At 34.6% G+C, this 27,769-nt stretch overlaps 3 protein-coding genes and 1 long non-coding RNA gene across 15 annotated transcripts in view; 2 read left to right on the top strand and 2 right to left on the bottom strand.

Annotated features, from left to right (window-relative positions):
- Positions 1 to 1,336, top strand: part of LOC106073239 (multiple C2 and transmembrane domain-containing protein 1-like) — a 163,277-nt gene extending 161,941 nt beyond the window's left edge. For all 10 annotated transcript variants that reach the window (XM_056026658.1, XM_056026682.1, XM_056026655.1 and 7 more), the window contains 2 exons: positions 7 to 104; positions 330 to 1,336. In XM_056026658.1, the coding sequence (XP_055882633.1) occupies positions 7 to 104; positions 330 to 398 (167 nt within the window). In that variant the 3' untranslated portion in view covers positions 399 to 1,336. The remainder of the gene's footprint in view (positions 1 to 6; positions 105 to 329) is intronic.
- Positions 1,337 to 5,164: 3,828 nt separating this feature from the next.
- Positions 5,165 to 8,021, bottom strand: LOC106073263 (60S ribosomal protein L36-like). Its single transcript, XM_013233784.2, has 4 exons — positions 7,908 to 8,021; positions 6,677 to 6,776; positions 6,076 to 6,210; positions 5,165 to 5,284 (listed from the first exon to the last, which is right to left on the bottom strand). The coding sequence occupies exons 2-4, from the start codon at positions 6,773 to 6,775 to the stop codon at positions 5,192 to 5,194; spliced, it is 327 nt and encodes a 108-aa protein (XP_013089238.1). The 5' UTR covers position 6,776; positions 7,908 to 8,021; the 3' UTR covers positions 5,165 to 5,191.
- A 5,781-nt stretch (positions 8,022 to 13,802) lies between these two features.
- Positions 13,803 to 27,769, top strand: part of LOC106058138 (calcitonin gene-related peptide type 1 receptor-like) — a 194,744-nt gene continuing 180,777 nt past the window's right edge. For 2 of the 3 annotated variants that reach the window (XM_056026550.1, XM_056026572.1), the window contains exon 1: positions 23,051 to 23,194. The gene's annotated coding sequence lies outside the window, so the exon portion shown is untranslated. Of the gene's footprint in view, positions 13,827 to 23,050; positions 23,195 to 27,769 lie in introns of those variants that run through there. The other variant, XM_056026565.1, reaches the window with a different exon arrangement.
- On the bottom strand, positions 17,762 to 20,082 carry LOC106061775 (uncharacterized). Its single transcript, XR_001216698.2, has 3 exons — positions 20,022 to 20,082; positions 19,173 to 19,210; positions 17,762 to 18,068 (listed from the first exon to the last, which is right to left on the bottom strand). It is a non-coding gene; the product is annotated as an uncharacterized LOC106061775 (long non-coding RNA).

Raw genomic sequence — 27,769 nt, 5'->3', positions numbered from 1 at the left:
TTCCAGGTATCAATAAATTCACAAAGAAATTGAGGAAACCCAATGCAATCTCCAATAATGAATTGTTGGATTTCTTATCAAGAGTTCCTTCAGATAATGAATTGGTGAGATATTAGAAAACAGTTGAAAGAAATATTGATAATGCACATAAGATAAATTGCTGCATTGTAAATCTCATGAAATTAAATAAAACAAAACTCATCTTTTAAATATGTCTAATATTATATAAAATAATAGGTTTATTCTTCTTTTATCTCATTGGAAAAATGTTTCTAATAAAACTTGAATAATAGCAGAATGTAAATTATTTTAATGTTGCTATTTTTCAGATTCAATACAGAGAGCTGAGACCTGACATCCCAGCGAATACTCCATCTGCTAAAAAGAAAAGATCCTAGCATGATATTGCTAACATTTCCATCCAATGTGCCTTTTAGAACATTTTTTTCCAGACTTCTTTGTTCTTTCATGTAGGCCTAATACAAGAATTTTTGTAAATGTCAAACTTGTCCTTGATACCATTTGTGTAAATACATGCCCATTTTGTTGACACATTTATTTGATCTTTGCCATTTGAATAGGCCTACATGTTTCAAGTTTACCTGCATAATTCACTGCCATACTTTTTAACTTCACAAGTGCTATTTCAATGTCTTATCAGTTGTTATTTATGTGTTCACATTTTTAGTTCACATTTGTTACCTATTATTTAAAAAAAGAATAATGTTTTCCTAAATCTCAGTATTTAAAACTTTGCAGTCGTCTCAAAATATTTCTTTCAATAATGGATATATTTAAAATGAAACTAGATCATAGATATTGTACATAGTTTTCCAGTTGGAAAAAAAACTAATGTATTTGTAATAAATATATAAAAAAACTTTTTTTTAAAGAGATGTATTTCTTATGTCAATATCACAAAACACTTTTTTTTAAAACTATTTGTATTTAAAACTTGTCTCTTATCACATAGTTGTGACAATACCACTTTGATATTGCTCATTTTTTCCCCACTGCACTTGTGCTCAAAAAGCACTTTTTTTTTTGTGTATTTAATAAAAAGCCCAACATATGAACAACAGTTCCTAGTACAATGTGTTGAAGTCTGATCCAGGTTTAAATGTGATTGTAATTGACATCATCTCCAAAGGAGATGCTAATGACAAATGAAATCAATAAATCTAAAAAAACTGCAGGTATTTATTTTGTAAATGATATGTTATATATTGAAAGGAGAAAGAATATCACTATTTCAACTAGTTAATTTGATCAAATGTTTTGGGCAATATAAAATACAATCAACTAAGATTCATGATAGAATGGGGGGGGGGGGGGAGAGTTTTAAAGTTTTTAAATGTCTAACCTAAATTTTAGTAATAACAGTACAAAATTATTTGAAACCAAATTTTTTGCTAACCTCAAAGTTATAAGCTTTTATCTTTGTGTCAAAAGTAAAACAAATAAATGGTAAAATAAAAGTGAAATTTGCCAACTACTAATAGTATTTTACTGCTAAAATATGTTAAATATAAATCACATTTGATGTTCTTAGAAAAAAATGTAACCTATCCAAATTTTCAAAAATAAACCCACAAAGTAAAATGTACAATTTTTTTAAACATGACTTTGCTAATAATATGTGACTTGGACTGGGAAATACCATTAAGGAAAAACAGCAATAGTTTTTGCAGCACTGTTTTATTAAGTAGCCACTTGTAATGCATTAACTGCCTGGCTGTTAGTGGCTGCCTGGTCGGGGTGGCTGCCTGGTCGTGCGGTTTGCACGCTGGACTGTCGTTCGGATTTATCGACGGTCGAGGGTTCAAACCCTGCCCGCTCCCATCCCCCGTTGTCCTGCGGGAGGTTTGGACTAGGAAGTAAACTATCTTCAACTCTGAAGGAACATCCGAAACATGTAAAACATTTTCAAACATTAACTACTGCACTTTGAATAATTTTAAATCAATTTTTTAGAAAATATTAATTATAATTCTTCATTGCAAGAAAAAATATTTTTTTAAAAAACAAATAAAGTCATTGAAACCATTGAAATTGTCCAATAACTGACATCAAAGTTATAAGTAAAAATAGAAAAATAACGGAATTCAAACTGTTCGTTTTTTATTTGATGTCAATATATTCTATATTGAATAATGATTTCTAGTGCCATGTGGCTATGTCAATTGTATTATAATTATCTGATCTGTATGCAAAGAATGAATGGGCTGGATGAAGTAGTTAAGCATGAAAGTGGTGAGTGCTGTGATGTTCCTAATTATCTATCCTGAGTTCTAAACCTAGATCTAAATATAACAACTTTCTTAATTCTTAGCTTGGTGGAAATGTACCTGTAAAAAAAAAAGTAACCACAATATATGGACCACACTTGATCAGCAACACAAACTGAACTATCTGTTAAGATTATAAAAAGAATATTGTTCAAGCAATATGTCAGCTTTAAACTTGTTTACATTTGTTTTTTTAAATGATTTTCTACATTCCATACTTTACATTTTGTATTACCGGTATTAAAAAGAAAACAAGATGTCTCCAATAATTTATAATGCTTAATTAAAGTTGATCTATAAATGGTTAGATTCAATTTTTTTTTATTGGTTATACAGTGTTGACATTTTTGTCATCACTAAAGATATATTCAGGATTAGTTTCATAAGTCTGCACCATTATTGTTAAGGAACATAAATAAGAACTTGTGTTATAATCTCACTTCAGTTTTGTGCTTAATATTTGCATTAAAAACAAAATAATTAAATTTTTATGAAAAAATATAAAAGGTCTAATAAAGCAGCTAAGATGTCTAGTTTTTTTTTTTAGAAATCGGTAAAAAAAAAAAATCATACATGTGAAATAAAACTTTGTTACAAATACTAGCAATAAATACTATGTGCTGGCTTTCATAAACATTTGTTTCTGTTATTTACTGAATCTGTTAGTCAGTTTACTACAAGGATTCCCAAAAGGGTCTTTATAGCTCACTGAGGGTCTACTTGAGTGAAAAAATTAATCAGGGATCTATGAGATGTAAATGGAGGTTTACTATCATGAATCTCATTGAAGCAGGTCTATACTTTAAATTTCATTTCCCATCTCACACATATACATGCTTTGTGCCTTAGTTAATCCTTATTTGAATGAATTTTTTACAAATGTAACATCTTTATTTAAATAGCTTAAATATAAAACTAACAAACAAAAATGGCTGAATTAAAAAAAGAAATACAGAGAGAGAGTACATTGAATATTTGAAACTTGGCTTCATTCCTTGTGGAACAAACAAGTTCATACCGTTATGTGGCTTTAATGCAATGAAAGTTGTTTCAAAAGGTACACTATCAAACCATCTAAGCTAGAGGATCATTTGAGATGATGACACCCTTATAGAATTAAAATTTGAAATACTTTCCAACACAGTGGACAAAATGTTCAAGATCACAAAGTAAGCTATTTGCATCTCTTACAATATCTTTACTTATGGGAAAATAAAAACATCACACTTTAGCCAAAAATCCATTTTGCAGAAGTTTTGAAAACTATTTTACACAAACCTGCATATGGAATCTGAAAACAGAATTCCTATAAGCAACAATGCAGTTCAAAGGCATAAGAGTGGAAAGAGTTATGACATTGAACAACAGAAAGTTTCAAACATAAATTTGATACAAATGAAGTCCATACCTATATTCTCAGCGTTTCTGGAGAATTTTACAAAATGAAGCAAAACATTGGACATGGTGAATTTTCCCCATTTTTAAATTTAGAATTCTAATTGTCAGGTGGACTTTAAACTTATGTTGAACATTTAAATACCCTCTATTCTGATAAGGCTTTAACATATTCTGAATATAGTAATCAAGGACGCAGCAAGGGTTGTGGCTGCATGCGTGTGGAATTTTAAAATCCCGCCCCTCTCCAGCCCCCCCCCCCCTTTTTTTTTTTAATTAAGACTGGACGCTGTACCAAAAGCGCTCTGATGTAATACCATTTTTTGTAGACCATTCTTTTTTTCCTTCTTTCATATTCACATCGTTGTCGTATCCCTCATGCCCTCTAACATGTTTTATTTCCTATTTTACTTTCCATTTTTGTTTATTACGAAGTCATAAAGTCTTTCTCCAGTTGTATCAGTAATTGGGTGAAACCAAAGAAAATGTTTAGGTATTTCCACATAATGTGCGTAAGAAACAGAAGCAAAAATAATAATGTGTTGCCTATATAATTTTATAGTTTTGTAAAAAGTTCTTTCTGGATTTAAAATAGAAGATGTGGCAGGTTCCCGATTAAGTCCTCAAAGGGTTACATTTTGGGACAGGAAGACAGCACATTCCGGCGTTTTCAGCTTCAGAAATTCTTTCTCCTGGCATCTACATCTTTTTTCTTGTAGTAATAATGTCAAAAGGGCCAATATTGATGTGTTTTCGTTCACACTATTCATATTAAAAAAAATTAGTCGAGGGCCATATTAAGTCTTACAATAAAGAGTTAGCGCTGGTCTATAGTATTATGCTAGGGACTTTCTAGGTATGGGTATACCGGTATATAGTGCATGGACATCTGTAATGGGTGTGATATTTTTCAAGATCATCTTCGTGTGAAGTACATCTCTGTCATGTACCTTATTTTCCCACACAAAAGTTGTCACTATAATGAAGTGCAAGAATCAGAATCCACTTTCCCCACACAAAAGTTGTCAATATAATGAATAATATTTTAGTATTGCAAGACAAAACTCACTATCAAAGGTCATTCCACAAGGTACAGTGGAGAGATCACAAAGAAAGTGTAGTCCAAAGAAAAGCTGGGTGGATAACATAAATAGAATGGGCCAGCCTTTCTCAATATTAGCATTTCTATATTTGTACTAATGATGTCTTTTATTGACTGAAATGAACATGTATGGTTTTGACAGGAGCTATTTACTATTAAAAATCAATTTCAATGGACTAGTTTTAATGAACAATTATTAATATATTGAGATTTCTGTAAAAATACTTGCTTATAGCAGAAAGTTGAACTATAATTATATTCCTTATTTGATTAAAATTTTTAATTTGTGTCAATTCTGTTATAAGTCAATCTTAACACTTGAACCATGGTACTTAGTTCACAACACAAGACATTATTAATAAACAAAATAACAAAGCAATATTTTTTAATATAATTTATTGACAAACTATTTAGCAGCCTGCTGTTGAGCCTTCCTCATTCTCTGTAAGATCACTTGCATTTCTTCTCTCTTCTTTTTGCCTCTCACATGAGTGCCCAACTAAGAATAGAAAACAATATAAATATCTCAATACATTTCACAACTACTGGTAAAGACACAAATTTTATTAGGTCCAAAACAGATGTCCATTAGCAGATAAGTTTTCTAAACTAATTTTAGGAGCTTTTTAGAAGAAAGTATCCCATTTCAGTAGAGGGATAAAAATAAGTAACAATATGGTACATACACTAAGAACTTAAAATAGAATTTTAATATATATATAGCTAGTAGATAAATATAGAAATTATTCAATCAGCTATATCATAATAAGCCCTTAACCAACTAAAGTGGTACTGATTTAACCTAATAGCTCCTATTTCCGGTTTGACTGAAATTAGAAATTCTTAAAAAATAAAAATTTGGAAAAAAAATAATTTAGATCATAGATATTATAATAATATATAATTAAACAACTTTATAAAAAAATAAATACGTTTAACACCTTTAGATTACAAAAAAAAGCTATTCTATTTTCCAGGATGGCGGATTATACAACAGGGCTATGAGCCTATTCGTTTGAAAAATTCTTATAGATTAGAGCTAGAATGAGTGGAAGGAAGGGGGCACGAAAGGGTAGCCTATATAGAATTCAAATTAGATAGGAAACAAAGTAACAATACTAAACTAAAATGTAATTATTTAAATACCTTTCATCATCAAAGTGCCTATGCCAATAATTTTTAACATTTTTTTTTTACAGCAGTATGATATATGTTGGCATTTGTTGGGATTGTTGGTTGCCATATGAAATGCTTTAATTTTAAATACAAAAGAAATAAATTTTAACTAACCCTCTTTTTACAAAACTTGAGTGCTCTTTTATCTTTGGAGATTTTCAGCAACTCCTGGCATCTTCTTTCATATGGAGAAAATCCAGCAATTTCTCTAACAAGGTCTCTTACAAATTTAGCATGCTTTGTTGCTTTCTAGAATATAAAATGAACATACAAATTTATTTTAAAATAGATTTGTTGTTTACACAAACCAAAAACATTATAAACTAAGTGAAATTTAATTGACATTTTGTAATTCATTTTTGTCATTTTACTTAAAACCTGGGCTAGAGTCTAGTAATTTTAAATAAAATAAGAATGCTCTTCTAGCAGTGGCTGCCCTAAATAAATCTGGCGTAGATCTCCGGCAATAAGATTTTAACACTCCAATAAAAGAAAGGTTTAGAAATCGCCTTTTACTAAGCGAAACCCCATATAACATAAACAAGTAGAGTTGTTATTCCTATTGAAAATAATGTAGATAAATAATTATAATTTGTTCAGGCCTGAGCCAATAGATCAAAACAATTTTGCTTATATTAAGAAATGAATGCTGAAATAAAAAACTCCAATGGTCTGGAGCTAGATTGCTTTGGGACATACTAATATAATTTCTCACCCCCTTTCTACGAGTAGGTCTTGTCTTTCTTCCACCTTCAATTTTTGTGACTTTATGACCTTTGTCCAGGCCTACAGCAAGCTTGTAGCGAATGCCCATTCTAGTAATAGAAAAATATAAGTTACAACAACAAAATAAATCTAAGTGCTAAAAATTCTTAAATTTTCTAGTGGCACTATTCTAGATATTGAAATTCACTAGATGACAACAGATAGGAGCCATAAAAAAACAAATATCACGAAAAGGCTTAAGAATCAAATTTAATAACTAGATTTAGAATCTAGATCTTAATCAATATTCTAATAAGATAAGGCTAAGCAAAAAATGACTAGATCCAAGTCAGCAATCTAGATGTGGGACTATATCTAGATGTGTTAAACCAATGATCATGATGTTAATATTAATATTGTTAACATGACCAATGTTTAAAAAGACAAAATTACAATGAAAATTCTGTAGCCTAAATTTAGATCAATATCTAGATCTAAATTTTAAAATCTGAACTAGATCTAGATATCATCTCTGCCTCTGCAGCATAGATCAAAAGTCTTCCAGGCGGTTCAGTAAGCCTCCCCACATCTTGCCCATCTCAGCCAACTGCTTCCGAATTGTGGCTCCATGACTATGACCATGTATTCCTGTGTACTACAACTTGAGTCTAGATTACTCATTACTCTAGATCTTTTAAGAGATCTTGTAGCCTAGATTTAGATATAACTTCTCATCCTCTACTCTCCTGTCTCTACACTATTATTAATCTATAATTTATATTTCTAGATTCTAGTGAGTACTGACAGTGTGACAGACACTCACTAAAAAAAGTAAAAGTCTGCTAGGTCTAGTCTAGATTCTTATTCTAGATCTATAACTCTATATTTAATATTAGTAACATCCGTAACATACATCTCGATAGTCGACAGATATCGATTAAAAAGATTAGATTTAATTTAGATTCTATAGACCACGATATAAATAACATTTCATAGCCTAAGACAGAGTCTATACATCTTTATTACTTCAATGAAACGACATTCGTTGCTCGTTATCGATAACAGGTTCTAAGTGATACTAAAGTCTAATTGTTATTTTAAACACATTATGACTTTAGAATAAATCTGAATTATTTTAAATAACTTCTTAGACCTTAAATCATTGTAATTAATTTTTTTTACACTGAAATAATATTAGATTGGATAGATGATTAGAGATATTATTTTCAGATTTTGTTTACCTGTTCGCTTATGATTTTCAACTCAAAAAAGGAAGAACACTCTCTACTTCCGGCTTACTGCGTTTACGGGTGAAGTTTTTTTTTAATTGAATAGTTTCCCTTGGAGCCCAAAACTTATAGCGTAGACGTTTTGTAAGAAAGTTTTAGTAATTAGTTGAGGACCATAGTTGAAGACCATATAGGTGATCATTAAAAACTGTTATTTTGAATAACAAAATCATAACACTCGAGATTCATAGTTATGAAATTATTTTATGAGTATGTAGTCTCCTTCTTTTATAAGTTTCGGAAAAGAATATTATTATCGTTATTTTACTTTTATTTAGAGGTTTTGAATTATTTGCATAATTGTGTCGTCAATGTAAAGTTTTATTATTCTTATTCAGAATACTCATTACCCAGTGCTAAGCTCCTAGCAAAGGATTTGTTTGTTTTTTTTAACGTACTTTACCCTTAGATTTCGAATGTATATTACAACCCTGACTTAAGCCTAGATTATCTTTTGATCATGTCTGCTTCCTTTTTGCCTAAGTCATAAACCTTGGATTTGGTGCTTATAACATTGACAGGAAGTAACGTCTCCAACATTTACAGTATCGGTATAAAATAAAGTGTTGTAAATTGTTTTGTCTCTGAAACTATGATGATGTGACATAGTTTAAATGGACTTCTATGCATGACTTCGTTATCAACTTCCCGTGACGTCTCTTTATTTAGGGATTCAACTGATGACTTTAATACTGACTAGCAAATAATGGGATAGTCATTAGTGGTGTTCGCAGTAGCCTATATACTCTCTGTATTGCTCAATAAGCTTTTTTGTTTTATAGTTCAACAGAAAGAAAAAAATTTACCAAGTGTTTTGTTATATTCAGTAATTATGTTAACAACATACCAGATTCACAGGGACAATATAAGACAAGAGAAAATAAGCAAAAGTGGGATGAAAAAAAAAAAGTAAAATACAAAGACAAAGGAGGCGCGGGGTGACTGAGCGCTAAAGCGCTTGGCTTCCGAACCGGGAGTTCCGTGTTCGAATCCTTGTGAATACTGGGATTTTTAATTTCGGGATCTTTGGGCGCCTCTGAGTCCACCCAGCTCTAATAGGTACCTGACATTAGTTGGGGAAAGGTAAAGGCGGTTGATCTTTGTGCTGGCCACATGACACCCCCGTTAACCGTAGGCCACATAACCAGATGACCTATAGACCACAAGGTCTGAAAAGGGAACTACTTACAAAGGTGAAGAAGCGGTCAAAATAATAACCAAAAAATTTATAACTTTTGAACTAATTATCTGATTTTCATTTTTAGCGGCCCCCGCTATTAGTTTTAAGGTCTGTCTAGCGTCCGTCCGTCCGTCCCGTTTAGATCTCGTAAACTAAAAAAGATATTGAAAATCCGACATCATGATATTTTAGACCATTCAAATTTCTGATGCAACGGCTACTTTTTTCTTTTCTGAAAGTGAAAATTTAATTTTTAAAATCAACCATGCAAGCAGTTTTTAAATAAAAATACACCATTTTTACAACTATTCACTATTTATAGTAACAAACACAGGAGGCTATTTTGTTGGGAAGATTGCATTTTACCATATTTTTAAAAAGTAAAGGTAAACATGTAGGCTTTGTAGGCCTATGTTTGATTTACAAGATTTGTGTACGAGTTGCATTTGATGCATTTGTTACTTCTATAGCTTCTATTTCACACGAAACTTCTATAGCTTATATTTCATTTGAAACTTCTATAGCTTCTAATTTACATAAAACTAAACTTCTGTAGTTTCTAATTCACCTGAACCACAAATCACAGCAGTATATGTGTGTTTGAATGGTTCTTCTGCAAGCTTTATTCATATCGATCTATGTGTAAATAATACTATTTTTCTTGTGTAGGCCTATACAAAACTGAAACTGATTCATGAAAACATATCTGAGTGTTCTAAATTTAAAGTAAAGCTTAAATTATAAATGGTAAATAATAATTAAAAAATAATTCATTAAAATGAATTTAGCACTGTTTCTTCTTCTTATCTGATACTTCTAGCTCAATACAAGTTTTATATTTCATTTCATTGATTGATCATTTGAAAAGGTTTTTACTGTCCAGGTACTAAATTTAGAAAGATTTAGGCCTCACGTGTTTATAAGGCATTGCATTGTTCAAAATAGCTTCGTCGAATCATTTTGAATTGGCTGAAAAGATCATTCCGTGGGTCTGTCACACCAGGATGTGGCTGAAAAGATCATTCCGTGGGTCTGTCACACCAGGATGTGGCTGAAAAGATCATTCCGTGGGTCTGTCACACCAGGATGTGGCTGAATAGATCATTCCGTGGGTCTGTCACACCAGGATGTGGCTGAATAGATCATTCCGTGGGTCTGTCACACCAGGATGTGGCTGAATAGATCATTCCGTGGGTCTGTCACACCAGGATGTGGCTGAATAGATCATTCCGTGGGTCTGTTTAGTTTGACAAGTCACACCAGGATGTGGCTGAATAGATCATTCCGTGGGTCTGTTTAGTTTGACAAGTCACACCAGGATGTGGCTGAATAGATCATTCCGTGGGTCTGTTTAGTTTGACAAGTCACACCAGGATGTGGCTGGATGTCGCCTGGCTCGCTGAGGTGTCTTTAGCCCACCGGGATGTCTTTAGCTTGCCAGAATGTCACATGATACCCTGATATAGACGGTAAAGATAATGGGACAATGTCGGTATACGATCAGCGCAGTAACAAGTAGATATAGGCAATAGCTAAAATACAAGCTGGGTTAGAATGAGTTAAAACGTCTTTTCAATAACATTAAGTTTATCTTTTGCTGATCCGAGTCTTTCAACTTCTTGTCAAGCGGAAAAAAAGGTCTGTGTGGTGAAGCCACGTCTGTTTGACAAAAAAAAAAAAAAAAAACATAAATGTGTCTAGAGATGTATCTAGAAGTGAACTTAAGCATGAACCTAATCCGGTGTAGTTTGAAAGGATTATATGGAAAATAGTTACATTTAATCTCGGTTGCAGTTCTTTCCTGTTAAAAGATTGTCACCTCTGCGTAAATTCTATTTCATGTTCTAAATTGCCAGCTGCGCTTCTGCACACTTTCTCTTTTCTGTTGATAATTGTTTATCTTCACCAACGGACTCTGTTTTAAATTGCCAGCAACCACCCTTCCCGCACTATTTCCACTATTTCCTATACAAACTTGCCAGCTACGCCCATGACTGAACAGACTTAATGAATATTGTTTCTGGGCCGGGTACACCAATACTTTTCATTGTATAAAAATTTGCAATTTAGTTTTGTTTGACGGAAGTGCCACTATACGTTTCATTAATTGTTTTGTTGAGGTTGAACTCAGTCTCTGATCCAAGCTTTATAAAACGTTATTTTCCCTTCATATTCAATCAACATACTGGATATAAGACATAATATCAGGTGACCGAGCCTCGCTCGGATGAATAATTTGTTAAGGAAGGATATTTACCCGAAGTTATTTTGGGAATATTGTTGTAATTACGAAAATGAACTATCGGGTAAAGACTATCAATCCGAAGAGTTGCTTTTTAGTTCTTTCAGTTCTCAATGTAATTGTACATGGCGATTAGAATAGAAAGTCCCTCCAATAGTAGGCCTATAGAAAACCACAGCTCACTTCTTAACGTTTTACATTGCTTCTTTCATGTAGAACTATTGGGCTATTATAGGCTTGTAAGAAAGTCTTTGCAGTATAACTTCTAAAATGGTTACTTCATGACATTTAATACTGCAATTAGTATATTTATTATGGCTCTGAGACATGGACACTTTACAGAAAAAACTAAGACTTCTTGAGTGCTTTCACCAAAGATGCTTGCGCTCCATCATGGACATACGGTGGCAGGACAGCACTACATACAGCGATGTCCTTGCCAACGCCGGTATGGACAGTATAGCGGGACTTCTTATGGTCCGACAGTTGCACTGGGTAGGGCACGTATCCCGTATGGGAGACGAACGAATGCCAAAGGCAGTCTTTTTTTGTGAGCTGAAATGTGGTCGACGTAACAGAGGCGCTCCACGGAAATTTATCAAAGACCAGCCTAGTCGTCAACTTTCCTTGGCTGACATAGAAGAGAGCACCTGGTTGCATGCGGCCTCAGAACGAGACAGCTGGAGGTCTCTCACGAAGGCCGCGAGATACACATTTGAGACCAAAAGAAAATCTGCTGCCGAGAACAAACGCAGACGGCGAAAAGAAAATCTAAATCGGCCACCTGCGGACAATGGTTATGCTTGCCCTGGATGTGGCAAAATATGTAGGTCACAGTTGGGGCTGCACAGCAAAGGGAAATACTGCATTCCTCACTTATCTTCGGACTCGAATTTCATACCATTTTGCAAGAATATCGCTGTTTGTATTGTGGTCTTTGGTAAAGTCGTTCAAGAAGTCTTAGTTGCTTTCTATAAAGTACTCATGTCTCAGATCCACATAGAGGGGTTGAGAGAATACTGGTTGACACTGATTTTTGTAGACAGGCGGAGCGATTTATTTCGCCACACTCTCGCTTGGAGGCGTCCAAAAGCACGACTATCCATGATCACATATCAACCTCTCTTTAAAGCAATGCGTCAATTGATAAAATGCTTCCCAGATAATGTGAAGTTATCTACCACTTTAAGGGATATCTATGCGCAGTGATCTTTGGGCTGAGTAGGTTTTATTGGGTGACTTTTGTAACATGATTTCTGTTTTACCGAGGTTTATAGGTTAACAAATTAAAAAAAGGCAGCAGCGTGATGAAAATTCGTTGACCGCGAGCTGGATATCATCAGGGCCAGCCCTAGGCCTATGCTGTCACAGTGGTGGACTCCGAAGGTTCAAAAGCCCCGCGCTAATTCTAGGTGTAAATTATTAAATTAAACCATTATAATTTATAATAGGGTTCCCGTGGTCTCCTTGTTTTCAAGGAGCTCCTGGAAATCTCCTGAAACTCATAAAAATGTCCTTAAAAAGACAAAATAGTCACTTTGGGGTGTCAATCAATATGGTAAACGCCAGTCCTACGCGTGATATAAAAAAAACGGCATCGTCAGCTTTCATTTAATAAAAATGTAATGCAAATACGAATTTATTTTCTAATACAAAATCTTTATTTTCACTTATTATCTTTACTTACCCTTACTGGTCCGCGCGCAATTCTCACATTTCACATAGGGCCCCGCAAATGTTAGGGCCGGCCCTGGTTGTGCAAGTAAGGCATAGATATGCTGTGTTATGACCATTTCCTATGCTTTGGTATTGGACAGCAGACTTCGAAGCTTAAACACATTGCAATAATTCACCAGCAAAATAATAACAAAGTAAAAGCTACCTACGGGTGTAAGCAATTAAAGTGTAAACAATTTATAAAGCCTTTAAAACACAATAACTAATCTTACATTAAGATATTTATTTCATTATTTTTCTTCCATAAATTCCTAATGGATCAATGTACAATAAGATGGTGCGCAAATGTTTAATTACGCCAATTGAATCATTAAAATTTTTTCTTGTTTGCGAAGAAAAGTCTTAGTGTACTGCTGTGAGGCTAGGGACGTAAGCGGTGTCAAGTTTTTTTTCCCATTGACGTCATACAGAAAATTTCATTCATAAAACATTCTAGCCAAAATAAATTTTTCGATAATGAGCCATTTTCAAACCGATATAACGGTCGACCTCGAGTTTTCCCGATGTGACCAATGAGTTGAGAATTTTTTTCTCACTAATATGCACATACCTTGAAATTTTAAAGAAAATCGTTAGAGCCGATTTTGAAATAAAATTTATATATATATATATATATAAATATATATACATACATACGAGAATTGCTCGTTTAAGAGTATAGGATTTGTTTTCCATGAACATAATGGATTTAGTTCTATCACTATTGTCCCAGGTAAGCTTGACAAACACTAGACCAGTCTTTATTGTAATGTCATTCAGGCGTTACTGGCAGGGCCGGATTTAAGGAAGAGCAGGCGGGGCTACAGCTCCGAGAACTCCACAAAAAGGGGTCTCCACAAAAGATATAAAAATATATCCGAATTTCTAGGGCCAGAATCTTTTAAGCTGTTTTTTTTTTTTCTAACATTTTTTTTTCTAATTTTTACGGCTGTCAAGAATGTGACTAAGACGTGTACGCCTGTAGCATGCTTGGAACTCTGGATCTACGACAGTGCGTCTACCTCTACAAACTCTAAAATGAGGTAGTTTCGTATTCCCCCCCGAGTCACGTGGTTTGTGTATACAACGCGCACCGTGCTTAGTTTTAGTTAGTTTGTAGTGGGAATCTGAAGCGCTTTAAGTCAATATTTAGTGGTTTCAATTTACTCATTAGCGCTAAACTATAATTTGTTAATAACAGGAGAATCTAGAGATACATATTTTTAATAGTTTCAACTAAAACAAATAGTTATACCTTTGATAGAAGGTACCGAAGCGTTGGCCTATAATCTGCCATACTGAGATCAAGATTTCTTGATCTACAATGAATGACTACACTTACAGTTCTTAGCATTCGGGTAACCAGTCCTAGAAAAAAAAGTAACACTTTCACCCCCCCCCCCCCTTTCCTCTCTGCCCAAAAGTAAACAAGCTTGAACTTGAGTAGAACACTAAAAGTTGGACAGCAGACCAGTGTGTATTGGTCAGATAGCTCTAGGGCTAGTGTGTAGTCGATATGTCGACTAGTTGTTAGAAAAGATAAAAAGACTGCCATGAGTTTTCCTTGTGCGTAATAGGCTTCAGTTGTTTAGCGAACAAATAACACATCTGATAGTCAAGGATAAATCTAGATCTACTCTTACAGTTACACAGGCCAAATGTGTCTTACCCCGCCTTTTCATTGTTAAATTTGGTTTCTAAGTCATAAAATGGATCTAGATCAATTTCGTCGACGCATTTTTGAAACTTTAATGTAACATTTTGTGAATTTCTTAAAAATGATAGAACTTTTAACAACATAATAATACAGTATGTATCCAAAACAAAAAATAATTCTTAATGTTATCGATGTGCATAATGTATTAACGATGTGTGGAATATGAAATACATAACCAGCATAACATAAAATAGCTGAAATTTATGAAAATAACAATGTTTCAACTAATATGCATATTATCCCATATATAGGCCTATAAATAAATAAATAAATAAATATATATATATATATATATAAATATAAATGGCTCTAAATCAACACCGATAACAGTAAACTCAGGTGTACCTCAAGGAACAGTCTTGGGTCCACTACTATTTTTAATTTACATAAATGATTTACCAAATTGCATTACTTCAGGAACAAAAGTCAGATTATTTGCAGACGATTGCATAATATATAGAACAATAAAAACAACACAAGACACAGATATTTTACAAAGAGAATTAGATGAATTACAGAAATGGGAATCAAATTGGAGCATGTCTTTCCACCCAGAAAAATGTCAGTTGTTAAGAGTAACAAAAAAACTAAAACAAATTAATTCCACTTATCTTATTCATGGCAAACCAGTAACACAGACTAAAAACGCAAAATACCTAGGTGTTATAATAAATGAAAAACTGTCATGGAATCCACATATTGATGAAACTACAAAAAAATCAAACAAAGCATTAGGATTTATTAAAAGAAATTTCTATAAATCAAATAAGAACATAAAACTAAAATGTTATTTAACCTTGGTTAGGCCAATAATAGAATATGCATCCTCTGTTTGGGACCCCTCAACTCAAGAAAACATTAAGAAACTAGAACAGACACAAAATAGAGCAGTGCGATTCATAACAAACGAATATTCACATTTGACTAGAGTAACACCTTTAGTAAAATCACTAAATTTAGAAAGCCTTCAGGACAGAAGGCTCAAAAGTAAAGTAGCAATCATACATAAAACACTGAACCATAATCTTCAAATACAAAAACAAAATTTAATAAAATACTCTGAAAGACACAAAGATAAAGGCACATTCCTCGTCCCATATGCTAGGACAAATTTGTACAAATACTCCTTCTTTCCTAGTGCTATTAGAGCATGGAATGGGTTGCCTGAGCTAGCCAGGAAAACCAGTGACTTGGCAGAATTTAAGTCATTGGTTGATATGCATGACTGAATGCATGACGCGTAGGACGTAATCATCTTCTTTTTTGAAGTAACGTCTGTATTATATAAGATAAGATAAGATATATATATATATATATATATATATATATATATATATATATATATATATATATATATATATGTGTGTGTGTGTTTTGTGTAGTTTATACCAAGCTTTTTTTTTAATCTTACAAGAACGATTGTAAAAACGTCTTCTTCTGAATGTGAATGTATCATCGGCAATGTGTTGACGCTTGTCATGACTATAAAGGAAATATCATTGATAATTTAAACCTATCCTTAAACAGTTCTTGGCCCTTTATGAAAACATTCGTATAATTATTTGAACATTTAGGGAGTTCCTTGATGTACTCTGTATATTTTAAAATGTTTGTAAATGTAAAATTTCGTAAAAAAAGAGGAGCAACAGCAATGGAAATATAGGAAGACAAGGCCATTCTTCTCTTTGTTGTCCAACAATCACGTGACTTTGGTTAAAGTAGGTCAGAAATAAGGAACTACCTTATTATACACTTTTTAAAAACAAAAATATACATATCAATTACTTTATGTGTGTAACGAAACTGAGATTTAAATCAACAATTTTCTTCTAAAATAATTGGATCTTTATTAAAGGTTTTGAAAATTGTAGGGGCCTCCAATATAAATCTTAACTCGAGTCCTCCCTATGCTTAAATCCGGCCCTGGTTACTGTTTCTCTCTCTCTATATATATATATACACACATACGTATGTTTGCTGGTTTGTGAGAAGTAGGCAAATGGAAGGAAGTTCTTTAAATGTCACAACTCAGTCCTGGTTTTGGGCTGAGAAAGGGAGAGCATTGGAGATCATGGTTTTACGAAGTTTACCGGTGTTATCTCCCACTTCTTAGCCTCGGTGAACTCTAATTCTTGGATATTTTTTGTTTGTTTACAAAGCTTATATCAAATCTGTCTGTATGTCTAGTAACATTTTTGAACACGTTATTTCTCTCATAACCATTTCTCAGATCAGTTGAAACTTTGCACACTTAATTAAAGGCAAAGTAAAAAAAAAGAAGATTTAAGAAAGTAACCAATTAGCCTATTTATTAATGGTAATTTTTTGTTTGATACAAACAAAAGAGTATCACCCTTCATTATTCACATTCATGGCTAAATATGTGGTGTTTCGTCCCCATTAGATAAGTGTACACGTTATTTTCCCCACACCCTTTCTCTGAACAAGTTGAAACTTTAAACGATTATTTATTGTACCTAACAAAACACGAATCAATTAAAAAATAATCAATTATTCAATTAAGTATTGGTAATTTATAGTTTTTTATATCTAAAAAGAGAAATAACTTCTACATTATTGATATATAGTTGTATGTGTAGAATTCTTCCTTTAGGTTATCTTTGTTGTTGTTTTTTAAAGTATCTTTATATTTTGCTTGTTACAACATGTATATTAACTCACTAACACAACTTTGTTTTTGTTCGTCATTTCTCTCTTACCATTCTCGTATCAAGTTGAAACTTTGCACAATTAGATATTATTCCTAACAAGACATATGGCTATAAATATGCAGTTATTTCCTTTATAAAAACCTTGTTTTAAAAAAAAAATATTTTGCTTGTATAATATGTGAGAACTATTTAAAACATTATAACTGGCGTCGCCGGTAGGAATGCGATAATCATTCTATTAAAAGGAGACAACATTAAATAAAACAAATATTATAAGCGTTCATTAGAATCTGAAGTATATATTTCTCACAATATCAACTCGCCCTCGAGTTTGCTAACAGCATATTACTAAAGAATTGAATGGAAACGAAACTAGCTGAACATGGTATAGAATATATGTACTGTAAAGACTTGGCGAGCACCTCATACAACGTTCGATTGGCTGCAAATAATGTCATCAATCAATGCACTTGTCACAGCCTCGGCACTTGATGCCATGGTAGTAGTAGTAGGTGGGCTCAGTCTGAGTACAGAATCCTGTCCAGGGGCAAGGCAGACGTGGGCAAGTGATCTGTGTCGTACTGCTCTAAAAAGACACAATAAGGGGGAGATAGAGAATGAGAGGGTATATATATATATTGAGAGAGTGAGAGAAAGAGAGAGAGAGAGAGAGAAGCTAGTTAGTCTATTCTGGCTAATATTGGAGATTTGGGCTGTTTTTTTTTTTTTATGGCGGACAGCTGCACGGCTGTGGAGGAATATGGGGGAGATTCCCCGATGTGCTCGACCTTTGGTCTCGCTTCGAATCCTAGCCACCTGGGATACGATCCATCGGTAGTAGGAAGGTAATAATTTACAACTTGGATTTTTCATAGGCAGAAGCTTGTTCACAGGCAGATGGAGGCTAGCTTCCATAGCTTTAGAGTTCCAATAGTCTTAAGCTCAACTCCTTAACACAATAACAACTAATAGGAATAAGTGACCAGGTGTACAACACATTACACAAATCTATATTATTGTGTAAATTAGGTTTGGTTGGGATAAAACTGGGATTCATACTAATTATGTATTTTTAAAGAGTCAAGAAAGTTTCAAAAATCATTCTATACTATTCTTTCATCGTATTGTTTTAATCTTTATGTAGTTAATTTAAAAGAATGTGGACTTGTATGAACTTGATTCAGGGTGTAGGGGATGACAAGAAAGACACAGTGAAAGTAACATTTACCATTGACCACATACATTACAATAATAATGGAGAAGTCAATGAGCCGTAACGAAACATGAAAAAGGCGTGTACGAGCATTTGGTCGAATATCGTTACGAGAAAAGCGAGAACGGGAATTTGGTCGAATTTCGTTTGATCAGCTGCATGAGGAACACAATAGAGACATCGAGCTCCACATCAACCGGCCTGGAGACATTTTACACTTATATATCTACTCCTGGGCTATCGATGGAACTCATTTTAGATGTAAAGCTCAGCATTTATTTATACTCTTTGTATCATTCAACAAAAAACATGAAACTATTTGTTTTTATCAGATTAATCGTAATGTTAGATCAATGCCAACTTGTGCATATTTTGGCAATAGTGTCTTGACCACAGATATTGAGATAAAGATTTGTTGTTGTCTCACAAGGTCGAGACGATGAACTATGAACTACTAGAAGAATGGTGTATTCCTACCTGTGTGGTAGTTGACGTGTCTATGACAGCAGCCTTACCTATATACAGTTGAGGAAAGTAAAAATACAGACATCTTTATCTGTCATTAGAATAAATAGATGCAGATTCTAAGTCATTTTTTATTTTACTCTCTTATTTATACGTTCATCGTGATTCAAGGATGATCGCTGTTTAGCTTTCAGTTGTATGTATAGCCTAACTATTGTGCTAGAGAATTTACTTCTATCAAAGACAGTCACTAGACTTCCCTCCACACTTACCCCCTCCCCCTTGCTCTACTCAACGTCATTTATTTTGCATTTATTAGACCTAGTGATGAAACATATAATTACATATATAGGAAAATTTATATAAATTGGAAAGAAAATATAAAAAGAGCTGTACTTTTGAGAGATTCTGCCACTAAGTGTCTCCAAGCAAAGGTCACATTTTAGATTTGTGTGCTTTGTTACTTTCAGACACGTCACTGTTGCCAGAACAATAACCTTGACCTTATTTTCAACGACACACTTTAAAAAAATTACTAGTCAATTTAAATAGAAACCATTATCCCAAAATTGTTAGTGTCCTCTCTAGTCCTGAGTCAGGTCCTTCAGTTCGAAGGCTAAAACAACAACAACACTTTTGATATTTCGAAACCTCAACGTACCCGTATGTGTGTGTGTGCATGTGTGTGTGTGTGTTTGTGTGTGATCATAATAAATCAATAATTCTCTTAATATTTAGTTGTTGGTAGCTTAATTTCCTTTCTAACTAAATTATATACAAATTTTTTATGTAATAAAAACTAAATATAAAAGAAAATATTTTGAAATAGTTTCTCGATTCAACCGAACAACTTCTACCTACCAAAAACTGCGAGACTTAGAATCAAAACAATCATTAGGAGATATTTCATTTTTTTTTTTAAATCTACCACTAACTTATGTTACAAGTTGAATAGACTTAATCCAATGACTTCAATGATAAAGAAAAAGAACGCAAGAGAATACAAGGAAAAAAAAAAGGGAACAAGTCTAGATTGTAGCTATCTCTGGTCACGATATTTACTTTCACTTTTTTTTTACATTAACATCTTATCTTCGTAACTATATTAATTGCAAACGTTCCTTAACCCCCTTCCCCCCCCCCCAAAAAAAAAAAAAACAACCCCAGATAAACAGAGATTATAAAAAGAGTTAGTGTTTTCACACAAACTCAGAGGCAGCCCATGCAATTCAAATGCAGGTTTCAATATTTTCAACACGACTATCAGAAGTTATAAGAACTAGAAATTATGAAGAACTACCATCCTCACAACTTCTAAATAAAATAGACCTGTGCGGGGCGAAATAGTTGCCACCGTGATTATATTGTCAGCAATATGCGGAGACATATTAAAATTGATATTATTATTATTATAATTACTTTGTTTATATTAATAAGTATGCATATGGAAATATATTACCGAACTATAAATAATTCTCATTGTATACAATTCATTGCATTAATTAAATAATCAATTTAGTACATATACACAGTTGACTAGTCTTTACGTGTAGGACGTTTCTTAGAAGGCATTACTGTCACCAACTAGAAACACTGAAACATATTCGAAAGTCCCCTCCAGATGGAGGCCTCAAATTAATGTCTTCAATTTTTTGAAAAGTAAATCTATCTATCTATCTATCTATCTATCTATCTATCTATCTATCTATCTATCTATCTATCTATCTATCTATCTATCTATCTATCTATCTATCTATATGTATATATATATATATATATATATATATATATATATATATATATACACACACTATATATATATTTCTCTTCACGGCTCAAGAGTTTGGACACCAAGTAATGGAAAGATCACTCTTTTATTTCTGCAAGTCGGACGGACTAGAGTTACCCCACGTAATTTTAGAGACAAAAAAAAAAAAGAGGTGGGGGGGGGGCAGAACAAGTAGTATTTACCCGTCACTAAATAGCAGGGCCGGTCTTAACCATTGTGACCAAGAAGTCATGGAAAGAGAACAAGTAATCTACTCTGTATTCACCCGTCACTAAATAGCAGGGCCTTAGGGATACGGATAATAAGTGAAAATTAAGAGTTTGTATTAGAAAATAAATTCGTCTCTGCATTTTAATCATTCTTTACTACGGACAGAATTACTACACGAGCCTTGAGTGTAGAGAAGTCATACAGTATATCATAAGAATTCTGTTTCCTACATAGATCACGCTCAATAGCAAGAATTACCAATTGTTTCAATCTACCTACGAGAATTGTTGACCTCAAGTAATTCTTCATTAGTTTGAGGTGAGAGAAGTTTCTTCACTAGATTCCACAATTACGGGTATTGCATAATGCCCTTTTTTTTAACGCACGTAGGATTGGCGTTTTCCATATTGAATGACATCCCAAAATGTCAATTTTTTTTTCTATAGATTTCAAAAGATTTGTATGAGTTTCCAAAAGATTTTAAATAATTTCCAGATATTTCAATGACTGTTCGTATATTTTGCAATTTTAGGAGATTTCTAGGAGCTCCTGGTAAATCGACAGGAGGCCGCGGCAAATGTTATAATTTTAAAATGGTTTAATTTAATAATGGATACTCCTAGAAGTAGCGCGAGTCCTATGAAAGTGCGGGGCCCACAGCGGTCGCATAGGTTGCAGTGGCCTAAGGCCGGCACTGCAAAATAGCGGCGTATGGTACGCCGCCGGTCAACTAGTATTAAATATTACGCCACTGCCGTGTAATCTTGTTCAAGTGAATGGCGATCTAATGGAAATGAAAGGAGGAAGATTGGGAGAACTTCTGAAATAGACAAATTAAACAATGTCAAGGACGCCAGATTGAAAGGTCACTGTTGCCAACGAAATAAAGATTACTTTTTTTCTACAAGAGAAATAGCTGGATGGCTGCCTGGTCCTGCGGTTTGCTCGCTGGACTGTCGTTCGGATTTATCGCTGGTCGAGGGTTCAAATCCTGCCTGCTCCCATCCCCGTCGTCCTGCCGGAGGTTTGGACTGGGAAGTAAACTATCTTCAACTCTGAAGGAACATCCGAAACATCTAAAACATGTATTTTGGAAGCTCTACAGCGCTTAAAAGTTCCCCCCAAAAGTTTCTTATATATAATTAAAAAGAAACAAATACTTGGTCTATCAATGGCTACTGTACACCAGATATACCAATAAGCTTGTTAGGAATATGCTTCCATTTTGAAAATCTGATGCGTCGAACAAAAATCCAAAACTATTGGTGTATTTAAGGTATAGACTAAAGAGTCTAGTGTTGTTGTTTTTTTTTTTTATTTGTAATTTTTTTTATCATTTAGATATCGTTCCTAGGTCTTGAATCTTGGATCAGCGGCGTCATTGTAAAAATACTTTTGTTCACTCTCAGTGTCTTCGAATTTAAAGTTACGAATCTCGCTCGTTGTGATTATCTTCATTCACCCTCCCCCCCAATTAAGTTGTGTTTCATGAAGCAATAAAAAAAGTTCACTTCACCCGGTCAAACGCCACCTGCACTAGCTCGTGGAGAGACCATTCATACCTGCCAGATTCTGTCTATGCCTGTTGATGAGAACACTAAAATAATTTCTCTTCATACTTCAGGCAACACAAATGACAGTATGAAAGCAGACAATAAGAATAAAGCAATGCTAACCAATGTGCATATTATATCATGAATTACAGTTATCGGAAAAAAGGTAATCCATCCTTTTACCATCACAGGTGTGAAGCTAGCTATACCGCAGATTGTGTGACAAGGGGACATAACTAGGAAAATTTTGAGGAAGATCGATAAGACAACTCTGTGTTACCCGCTCTTGCACTTGCCTCGCCTCGCTTTTGTTTTTCTTCTTCCCACCGTGCCGCGCATCCATCGTCACGCGAGCTGACCGCGAAAACACAGTACTGTGGAAGACTTTAAAGGTTTGCGAAGTTTGCAACAGTTTATAAACTTTCAACATAACTTTGACTTTCCCAAAGACTTGATGTGGATATTTAGCACTTGTTTTAAAGGTAAAGATCTCATATAGATATCTAGATCTTCTAAACAAAATAATTATGTATATCAACTCTATTATTTTGATTTTGCCCCTAATTATAATAAAACAAATGAAAAATTAATGTAAAACTAATGTGTTTAGAAGGATTAAAGGATTGACAACGATTAGGCTAAGATGTAGACTCTAATTCTAGTAATTTTATGAGAAATATTTTGTTGTATCGTAATATTTTTTATTAATTTCAGATCAGTATTCAGTTCTTTATACACCCCCCACCCCCGTTTTTTTTTACGCCAAAGTCTCCTTCTTTGGCTTGAATGCTACTAAATCTGGCCACTGTTTGTTAATCAAAAGTAAGACAGCTGTGACACCGTGTTGCCAGGTAGACTAGGAATATAAGATATATGATATTGTTTTGCCTTGATTATAAATGAGGAGCCAGTTTAAAGCCTAATGTCTATGTTTTTTGCATTGTTTCAAAGTTTCCTTCAGAAATAAAAAAAAAAAACCAAGAAGATAGCAGGTTTGTCTTAGACCATACTTCATGCTTGACGGCAAGAGATCGTAGAGGAAAGGGTTTGAACTCGCACCTACCACACGACCAGAAGAGGACGTTTATAAAAATCATTAATCTAGATTTAAGTGTTAAAGAATTGAATCCAAATAAATGGTAAGATTACTTTTTTTAAAAAGTAATGTGACCTAGAAATTACAGACGTGGGACCTACTACCCCCCCCCCCCCTGCCAACAGTAACAGGTTGGGGGGGGGGGGCATGTCACTGAATGGCTGTCATTTAGTTGTTTTCCATTTTGTCTGCTGCCACATTTTTTACAGTTCATACTCTAACCGCCCTCATTATCATCGCGCTTTTGGATGTTCGCACAATTTTTTAAAATTATAGTCTAGCTTTTGTAAATATACATATGATGAATGAAGTAGCAGACGTCTCGCTGTCTAATCACTGTCAGACGTTTTGTCTACAACGTGTGAAATGACTGCAGTAAATCATAGAACGATGTTTTCAGAAGCCTTCTATTTGATGCTACTCAGTAACACTTATGTAAACATTCTTGAACAAACAATATCTGTTTACCACACAACATTTTAAACTACCGGTATCTATTTTATAATAGTGCTGAATAAAAAAAAATGAAAAGTAACTTGATATTTCATCTCCTTGTAACTATAGTACTGTTAAATCGTAGCACTATAGATGTGTGCATATATGCACATTCACAAGGATTTGTAATACATAAGACATATGACTTAAGACCAGTAGTTCCGAGTAGCTATAGTTGTGATATCAAAATAGTATGACATGTTGAACCATGGGACTTAAACAGCATGCATCAAAACAAGATGACAGCAATTATAATCTTTAAAACATACAAGAAAGGAAGCTTTCACCAGGAATGTTGACCAGACTCCCTTCTGTCAGCTTGATCTATCTTTTCTCTATTAGCGTGACCACACTAGCACTGCGCGGCGCAGTTTAACCACACCAAGCGAGTGCAACTTTGTGATAAATCTCATCGACAACGACATCAAAAACAATCACCTTCGCATTCGCAACAGGTGCTCAGAGGTGGTGTACCTACAACATAACAACATAACAACATAAGTTTAATCAAGTTTTCACTATGCTGACATATAGGCCTAACAAAAAAAAAGGTGGGGGGGGGGTGGGGAGGATTGCGTCCATCACTTAGGTCACAAACACGTTCTTCTACTACAGACATGACAGCGACCAACCACCATCACTTAGGTCACAAACACGTTCTTCTACTACAGACATGACAGCGACCAACCACCATCACTTAGGTCACAAACACGATCTTCTACTACAGACATGACAGCGACCAACCACCATCACTTAGGTCACAAACACGATCTTCTACTACAGACATGACAGCGACCAACCACCATCACTTAGGTCACAAACACGATCTTCTACTACAGACATGACAGCGACCAACCACCATCACTTAGGTCACAAACACGATCTTCTACTACAGACATGACAGCGACCAACCACCATCACTTAGGTCACAAACACGTTCTTCTACTACAGACATGACAGCGACCAACCACCATCACTTAGGTCACAAACACGTTCTTCTACTACAGACATGACAGCGACCAACCACCATCACTTAGGTCACAAACACGATCTTCTACTACAGACATGACAGCGACCAACCACCATCACTTAGGTCACAAACACGTTCTTCTACTACAGACATGACAGCGACCAACCACCATCACTTAGGTCACAAACACGTTCTTCTACTACAGACATGACAGCGACCAACCACCATCACTTAGGTCACAAACACGTTCTTCTACTACAGACATGACAGCGACCAACCACCATCACTTAGGTCACAAACACGATCTTCTACTACAGACATGACAGCGACGAACCACCATCAGTTAGGTCACAAACACGATCTTCTACTACAAACATGACAGCGACCAACCACCATCACTTAGGTCACAAACACGTTCTTCTACTACAGACGAGACAGCGACCAACCACCATCACTTAGGTCACAAACACGATCTTCTACTACAGACATGACAGCGACCAACCACCATCAGTTAGGTCACAAACACGATCTTCTACTACAGACATGACAGCGACCAACCACCATCACTTAGGTCACAAACACGATCTTCTACTACAGACATGACAGCGACCAACTACCATCACTTAGGTCACAAACACGACCTTCTACTACAGACATGACAGCGACCAACCACCATCAGTTAGGTCACAAACACGATCTTCTACTACAGACATGACAGCGACCAACCACCATCACTTAGGTCACAAACACGTTCTTCTACTACAGACATGACAGCGACCAACCACCATCACTTAGGTCACAAACACGATCTTCTACTACAGACATGACAGCGACCAACCACCATCAGTTAGGTCACAAACACGATCTTCTACTACAGACATGACAGCGACCAACCACCATCACTTAGGTCACAAACACGATCTTCTACTACAGACATGACAGCGACCAACTACCATCACTTAGGTCACAAACTAGACCTTCTACTACAGACATGACAGCGACCAACCACCATCACTTAGGTCACAAACACGATCTTCTACTACAGACATGACAGCGACCAACCACCATCACTTAGGTCACAAACACGTTCTTCTACTACAGACATGACAGCGACCAACCACCATCACTTAGGTCACAAACACGTTCTTCTACTACAGACATGACAGTGACTAACCACCATCACTTAGGTCACAAACACGATCTTCTACTACAGACATGACAGCGACCAACCACCATCACTTAGGTCACAAATACGTTCTTCTACTACAGACATGACAGCGACCAACCACCATCACTTAGGTCACAAACACGTTCTTCTACTACAGACATGACATTGACCAACCACCATCACTTAGGTCACAAACACGTTCTTCTACTACAGACATGACAGCGACCAACTTGATCTATTATGTGCGCTATTTCATTGGTCTCGTTGTGGAAACTTGAGATGATCCAAAACTCTTTTTTTCACAACTCACTCTGTAACTTTCTTGTACATTGTTTACAATTTTGCAATCGATTTGTCACCCCCTTCTACTCATCCAATCGTCATATAAATCTGCATACAAGCTCATATTCTATGACAACACATGAATCATTAAAAACAATCCTCCTGTTATTTTATCAGTTAGTCGTAATTAATTTATTTTATTTTTCTATAAAAAATGTTCTAAGCTAAGGGGAGATAGGCCTTGTGTATAGAATTAGGCGATATTGTTTTTAATTAAATGATAATGCAAAGATTATATCAATGACTGTGTGTTAAGTACAAGATTATATCAATGACTGCATGCAGTTATAAAGAAATCTTTGTAATGGATTTTCTAATTAACACTGTCTTAATTATAATTTTCACAAATCATTTATCTTTCTACAAATATACTAGTAAATACTTATAACTTATACCAGAGTTACAGCTTATAAGGTAATCTAGCCTGCTTTAGCACGTGCTGAGAATCCAATGTATCCTGTTCTTTACGACTCCATGCCCGGACTATTACTTTTAGCTGTTGTAGATCTGCCTCTACGTCATGAAGCCACCGTAACTCGTGGTCTGCCTTTGGGGCGCCTGCCTTTTGGTTTTTGCCGGTGAACAATCGTTGCACTCTATAAAGTATATAATACTAATGTCTGAAGCATACGCTAAAGTATCTTTAAAAAAGGCTAAACTAATAAAGAGCAAAATAATTAATAATTGGCTTAATAATAATAATAATAATAATAATAATAAATAATAATAACGAGCCGACCCGTGGCGTAGCATACTCCGCTTTTTAGTGACGATGGGTAGTTGAGCGACGTAGAGAATTATATATACAGCGAAGATTACTTGTTCCCCCCCCCCCTCTTTTTTTTTTCTGAGCCGCGTGGGGTAACTCTAGTCCGACTTGCAGAAATAAAAGTGTTATCTTTCTATGACTTTTTCATCGAGGGATAGAGAGTCGGCGCGTGTGCGTCTTGTCCTGCATGGCTAAGCGACGTAGAGATAATAATAAT

Source organism: Biomphalaria glabrata, chromosome 1, assembly GCF_947242115.1.
Source record: "Biomphalaria glabrata chromosome 1, xgBioGlab47.1, whole genome shotgun sequence".
Classification (NCBI taxonomy): Eukaryota; Metazoa; Mollusca; class Gastropoda; family Planorbidae; genus Biomphalaria; species Biomphalaria glabrata.
Note: the sequence above shows the minus strand (reverse complement) of the source record. Positions and strands in the feature narration are given on the sequence as shown.

Excerpts from the sequence above, each read along its gene's own strand:
- LOC106073263 (XM_013233784.2), bottom strand. The coding sequence starts at position 6,775 with ATGGGCATTCGCTACAAGCTTGCTGTAGGCCTGGACAAAGGTCATAAA. Across the intron at positions 6,211-6,676 it reads GACCTACTCGTAGAAAGGGG|AAAGCAACAAAGCATGCTAA; the intron begins GTGAGAAATTAT and ends TTTATATTCTAG. Across the intron at positions 5,285-6,075 it reads TCAAGTTTTGTAAAAAGAGG|TTGGGCACTCATGTGAGAGG; the intron begins GTTAGTTAAAAT and ends TTCTATTCTTAG.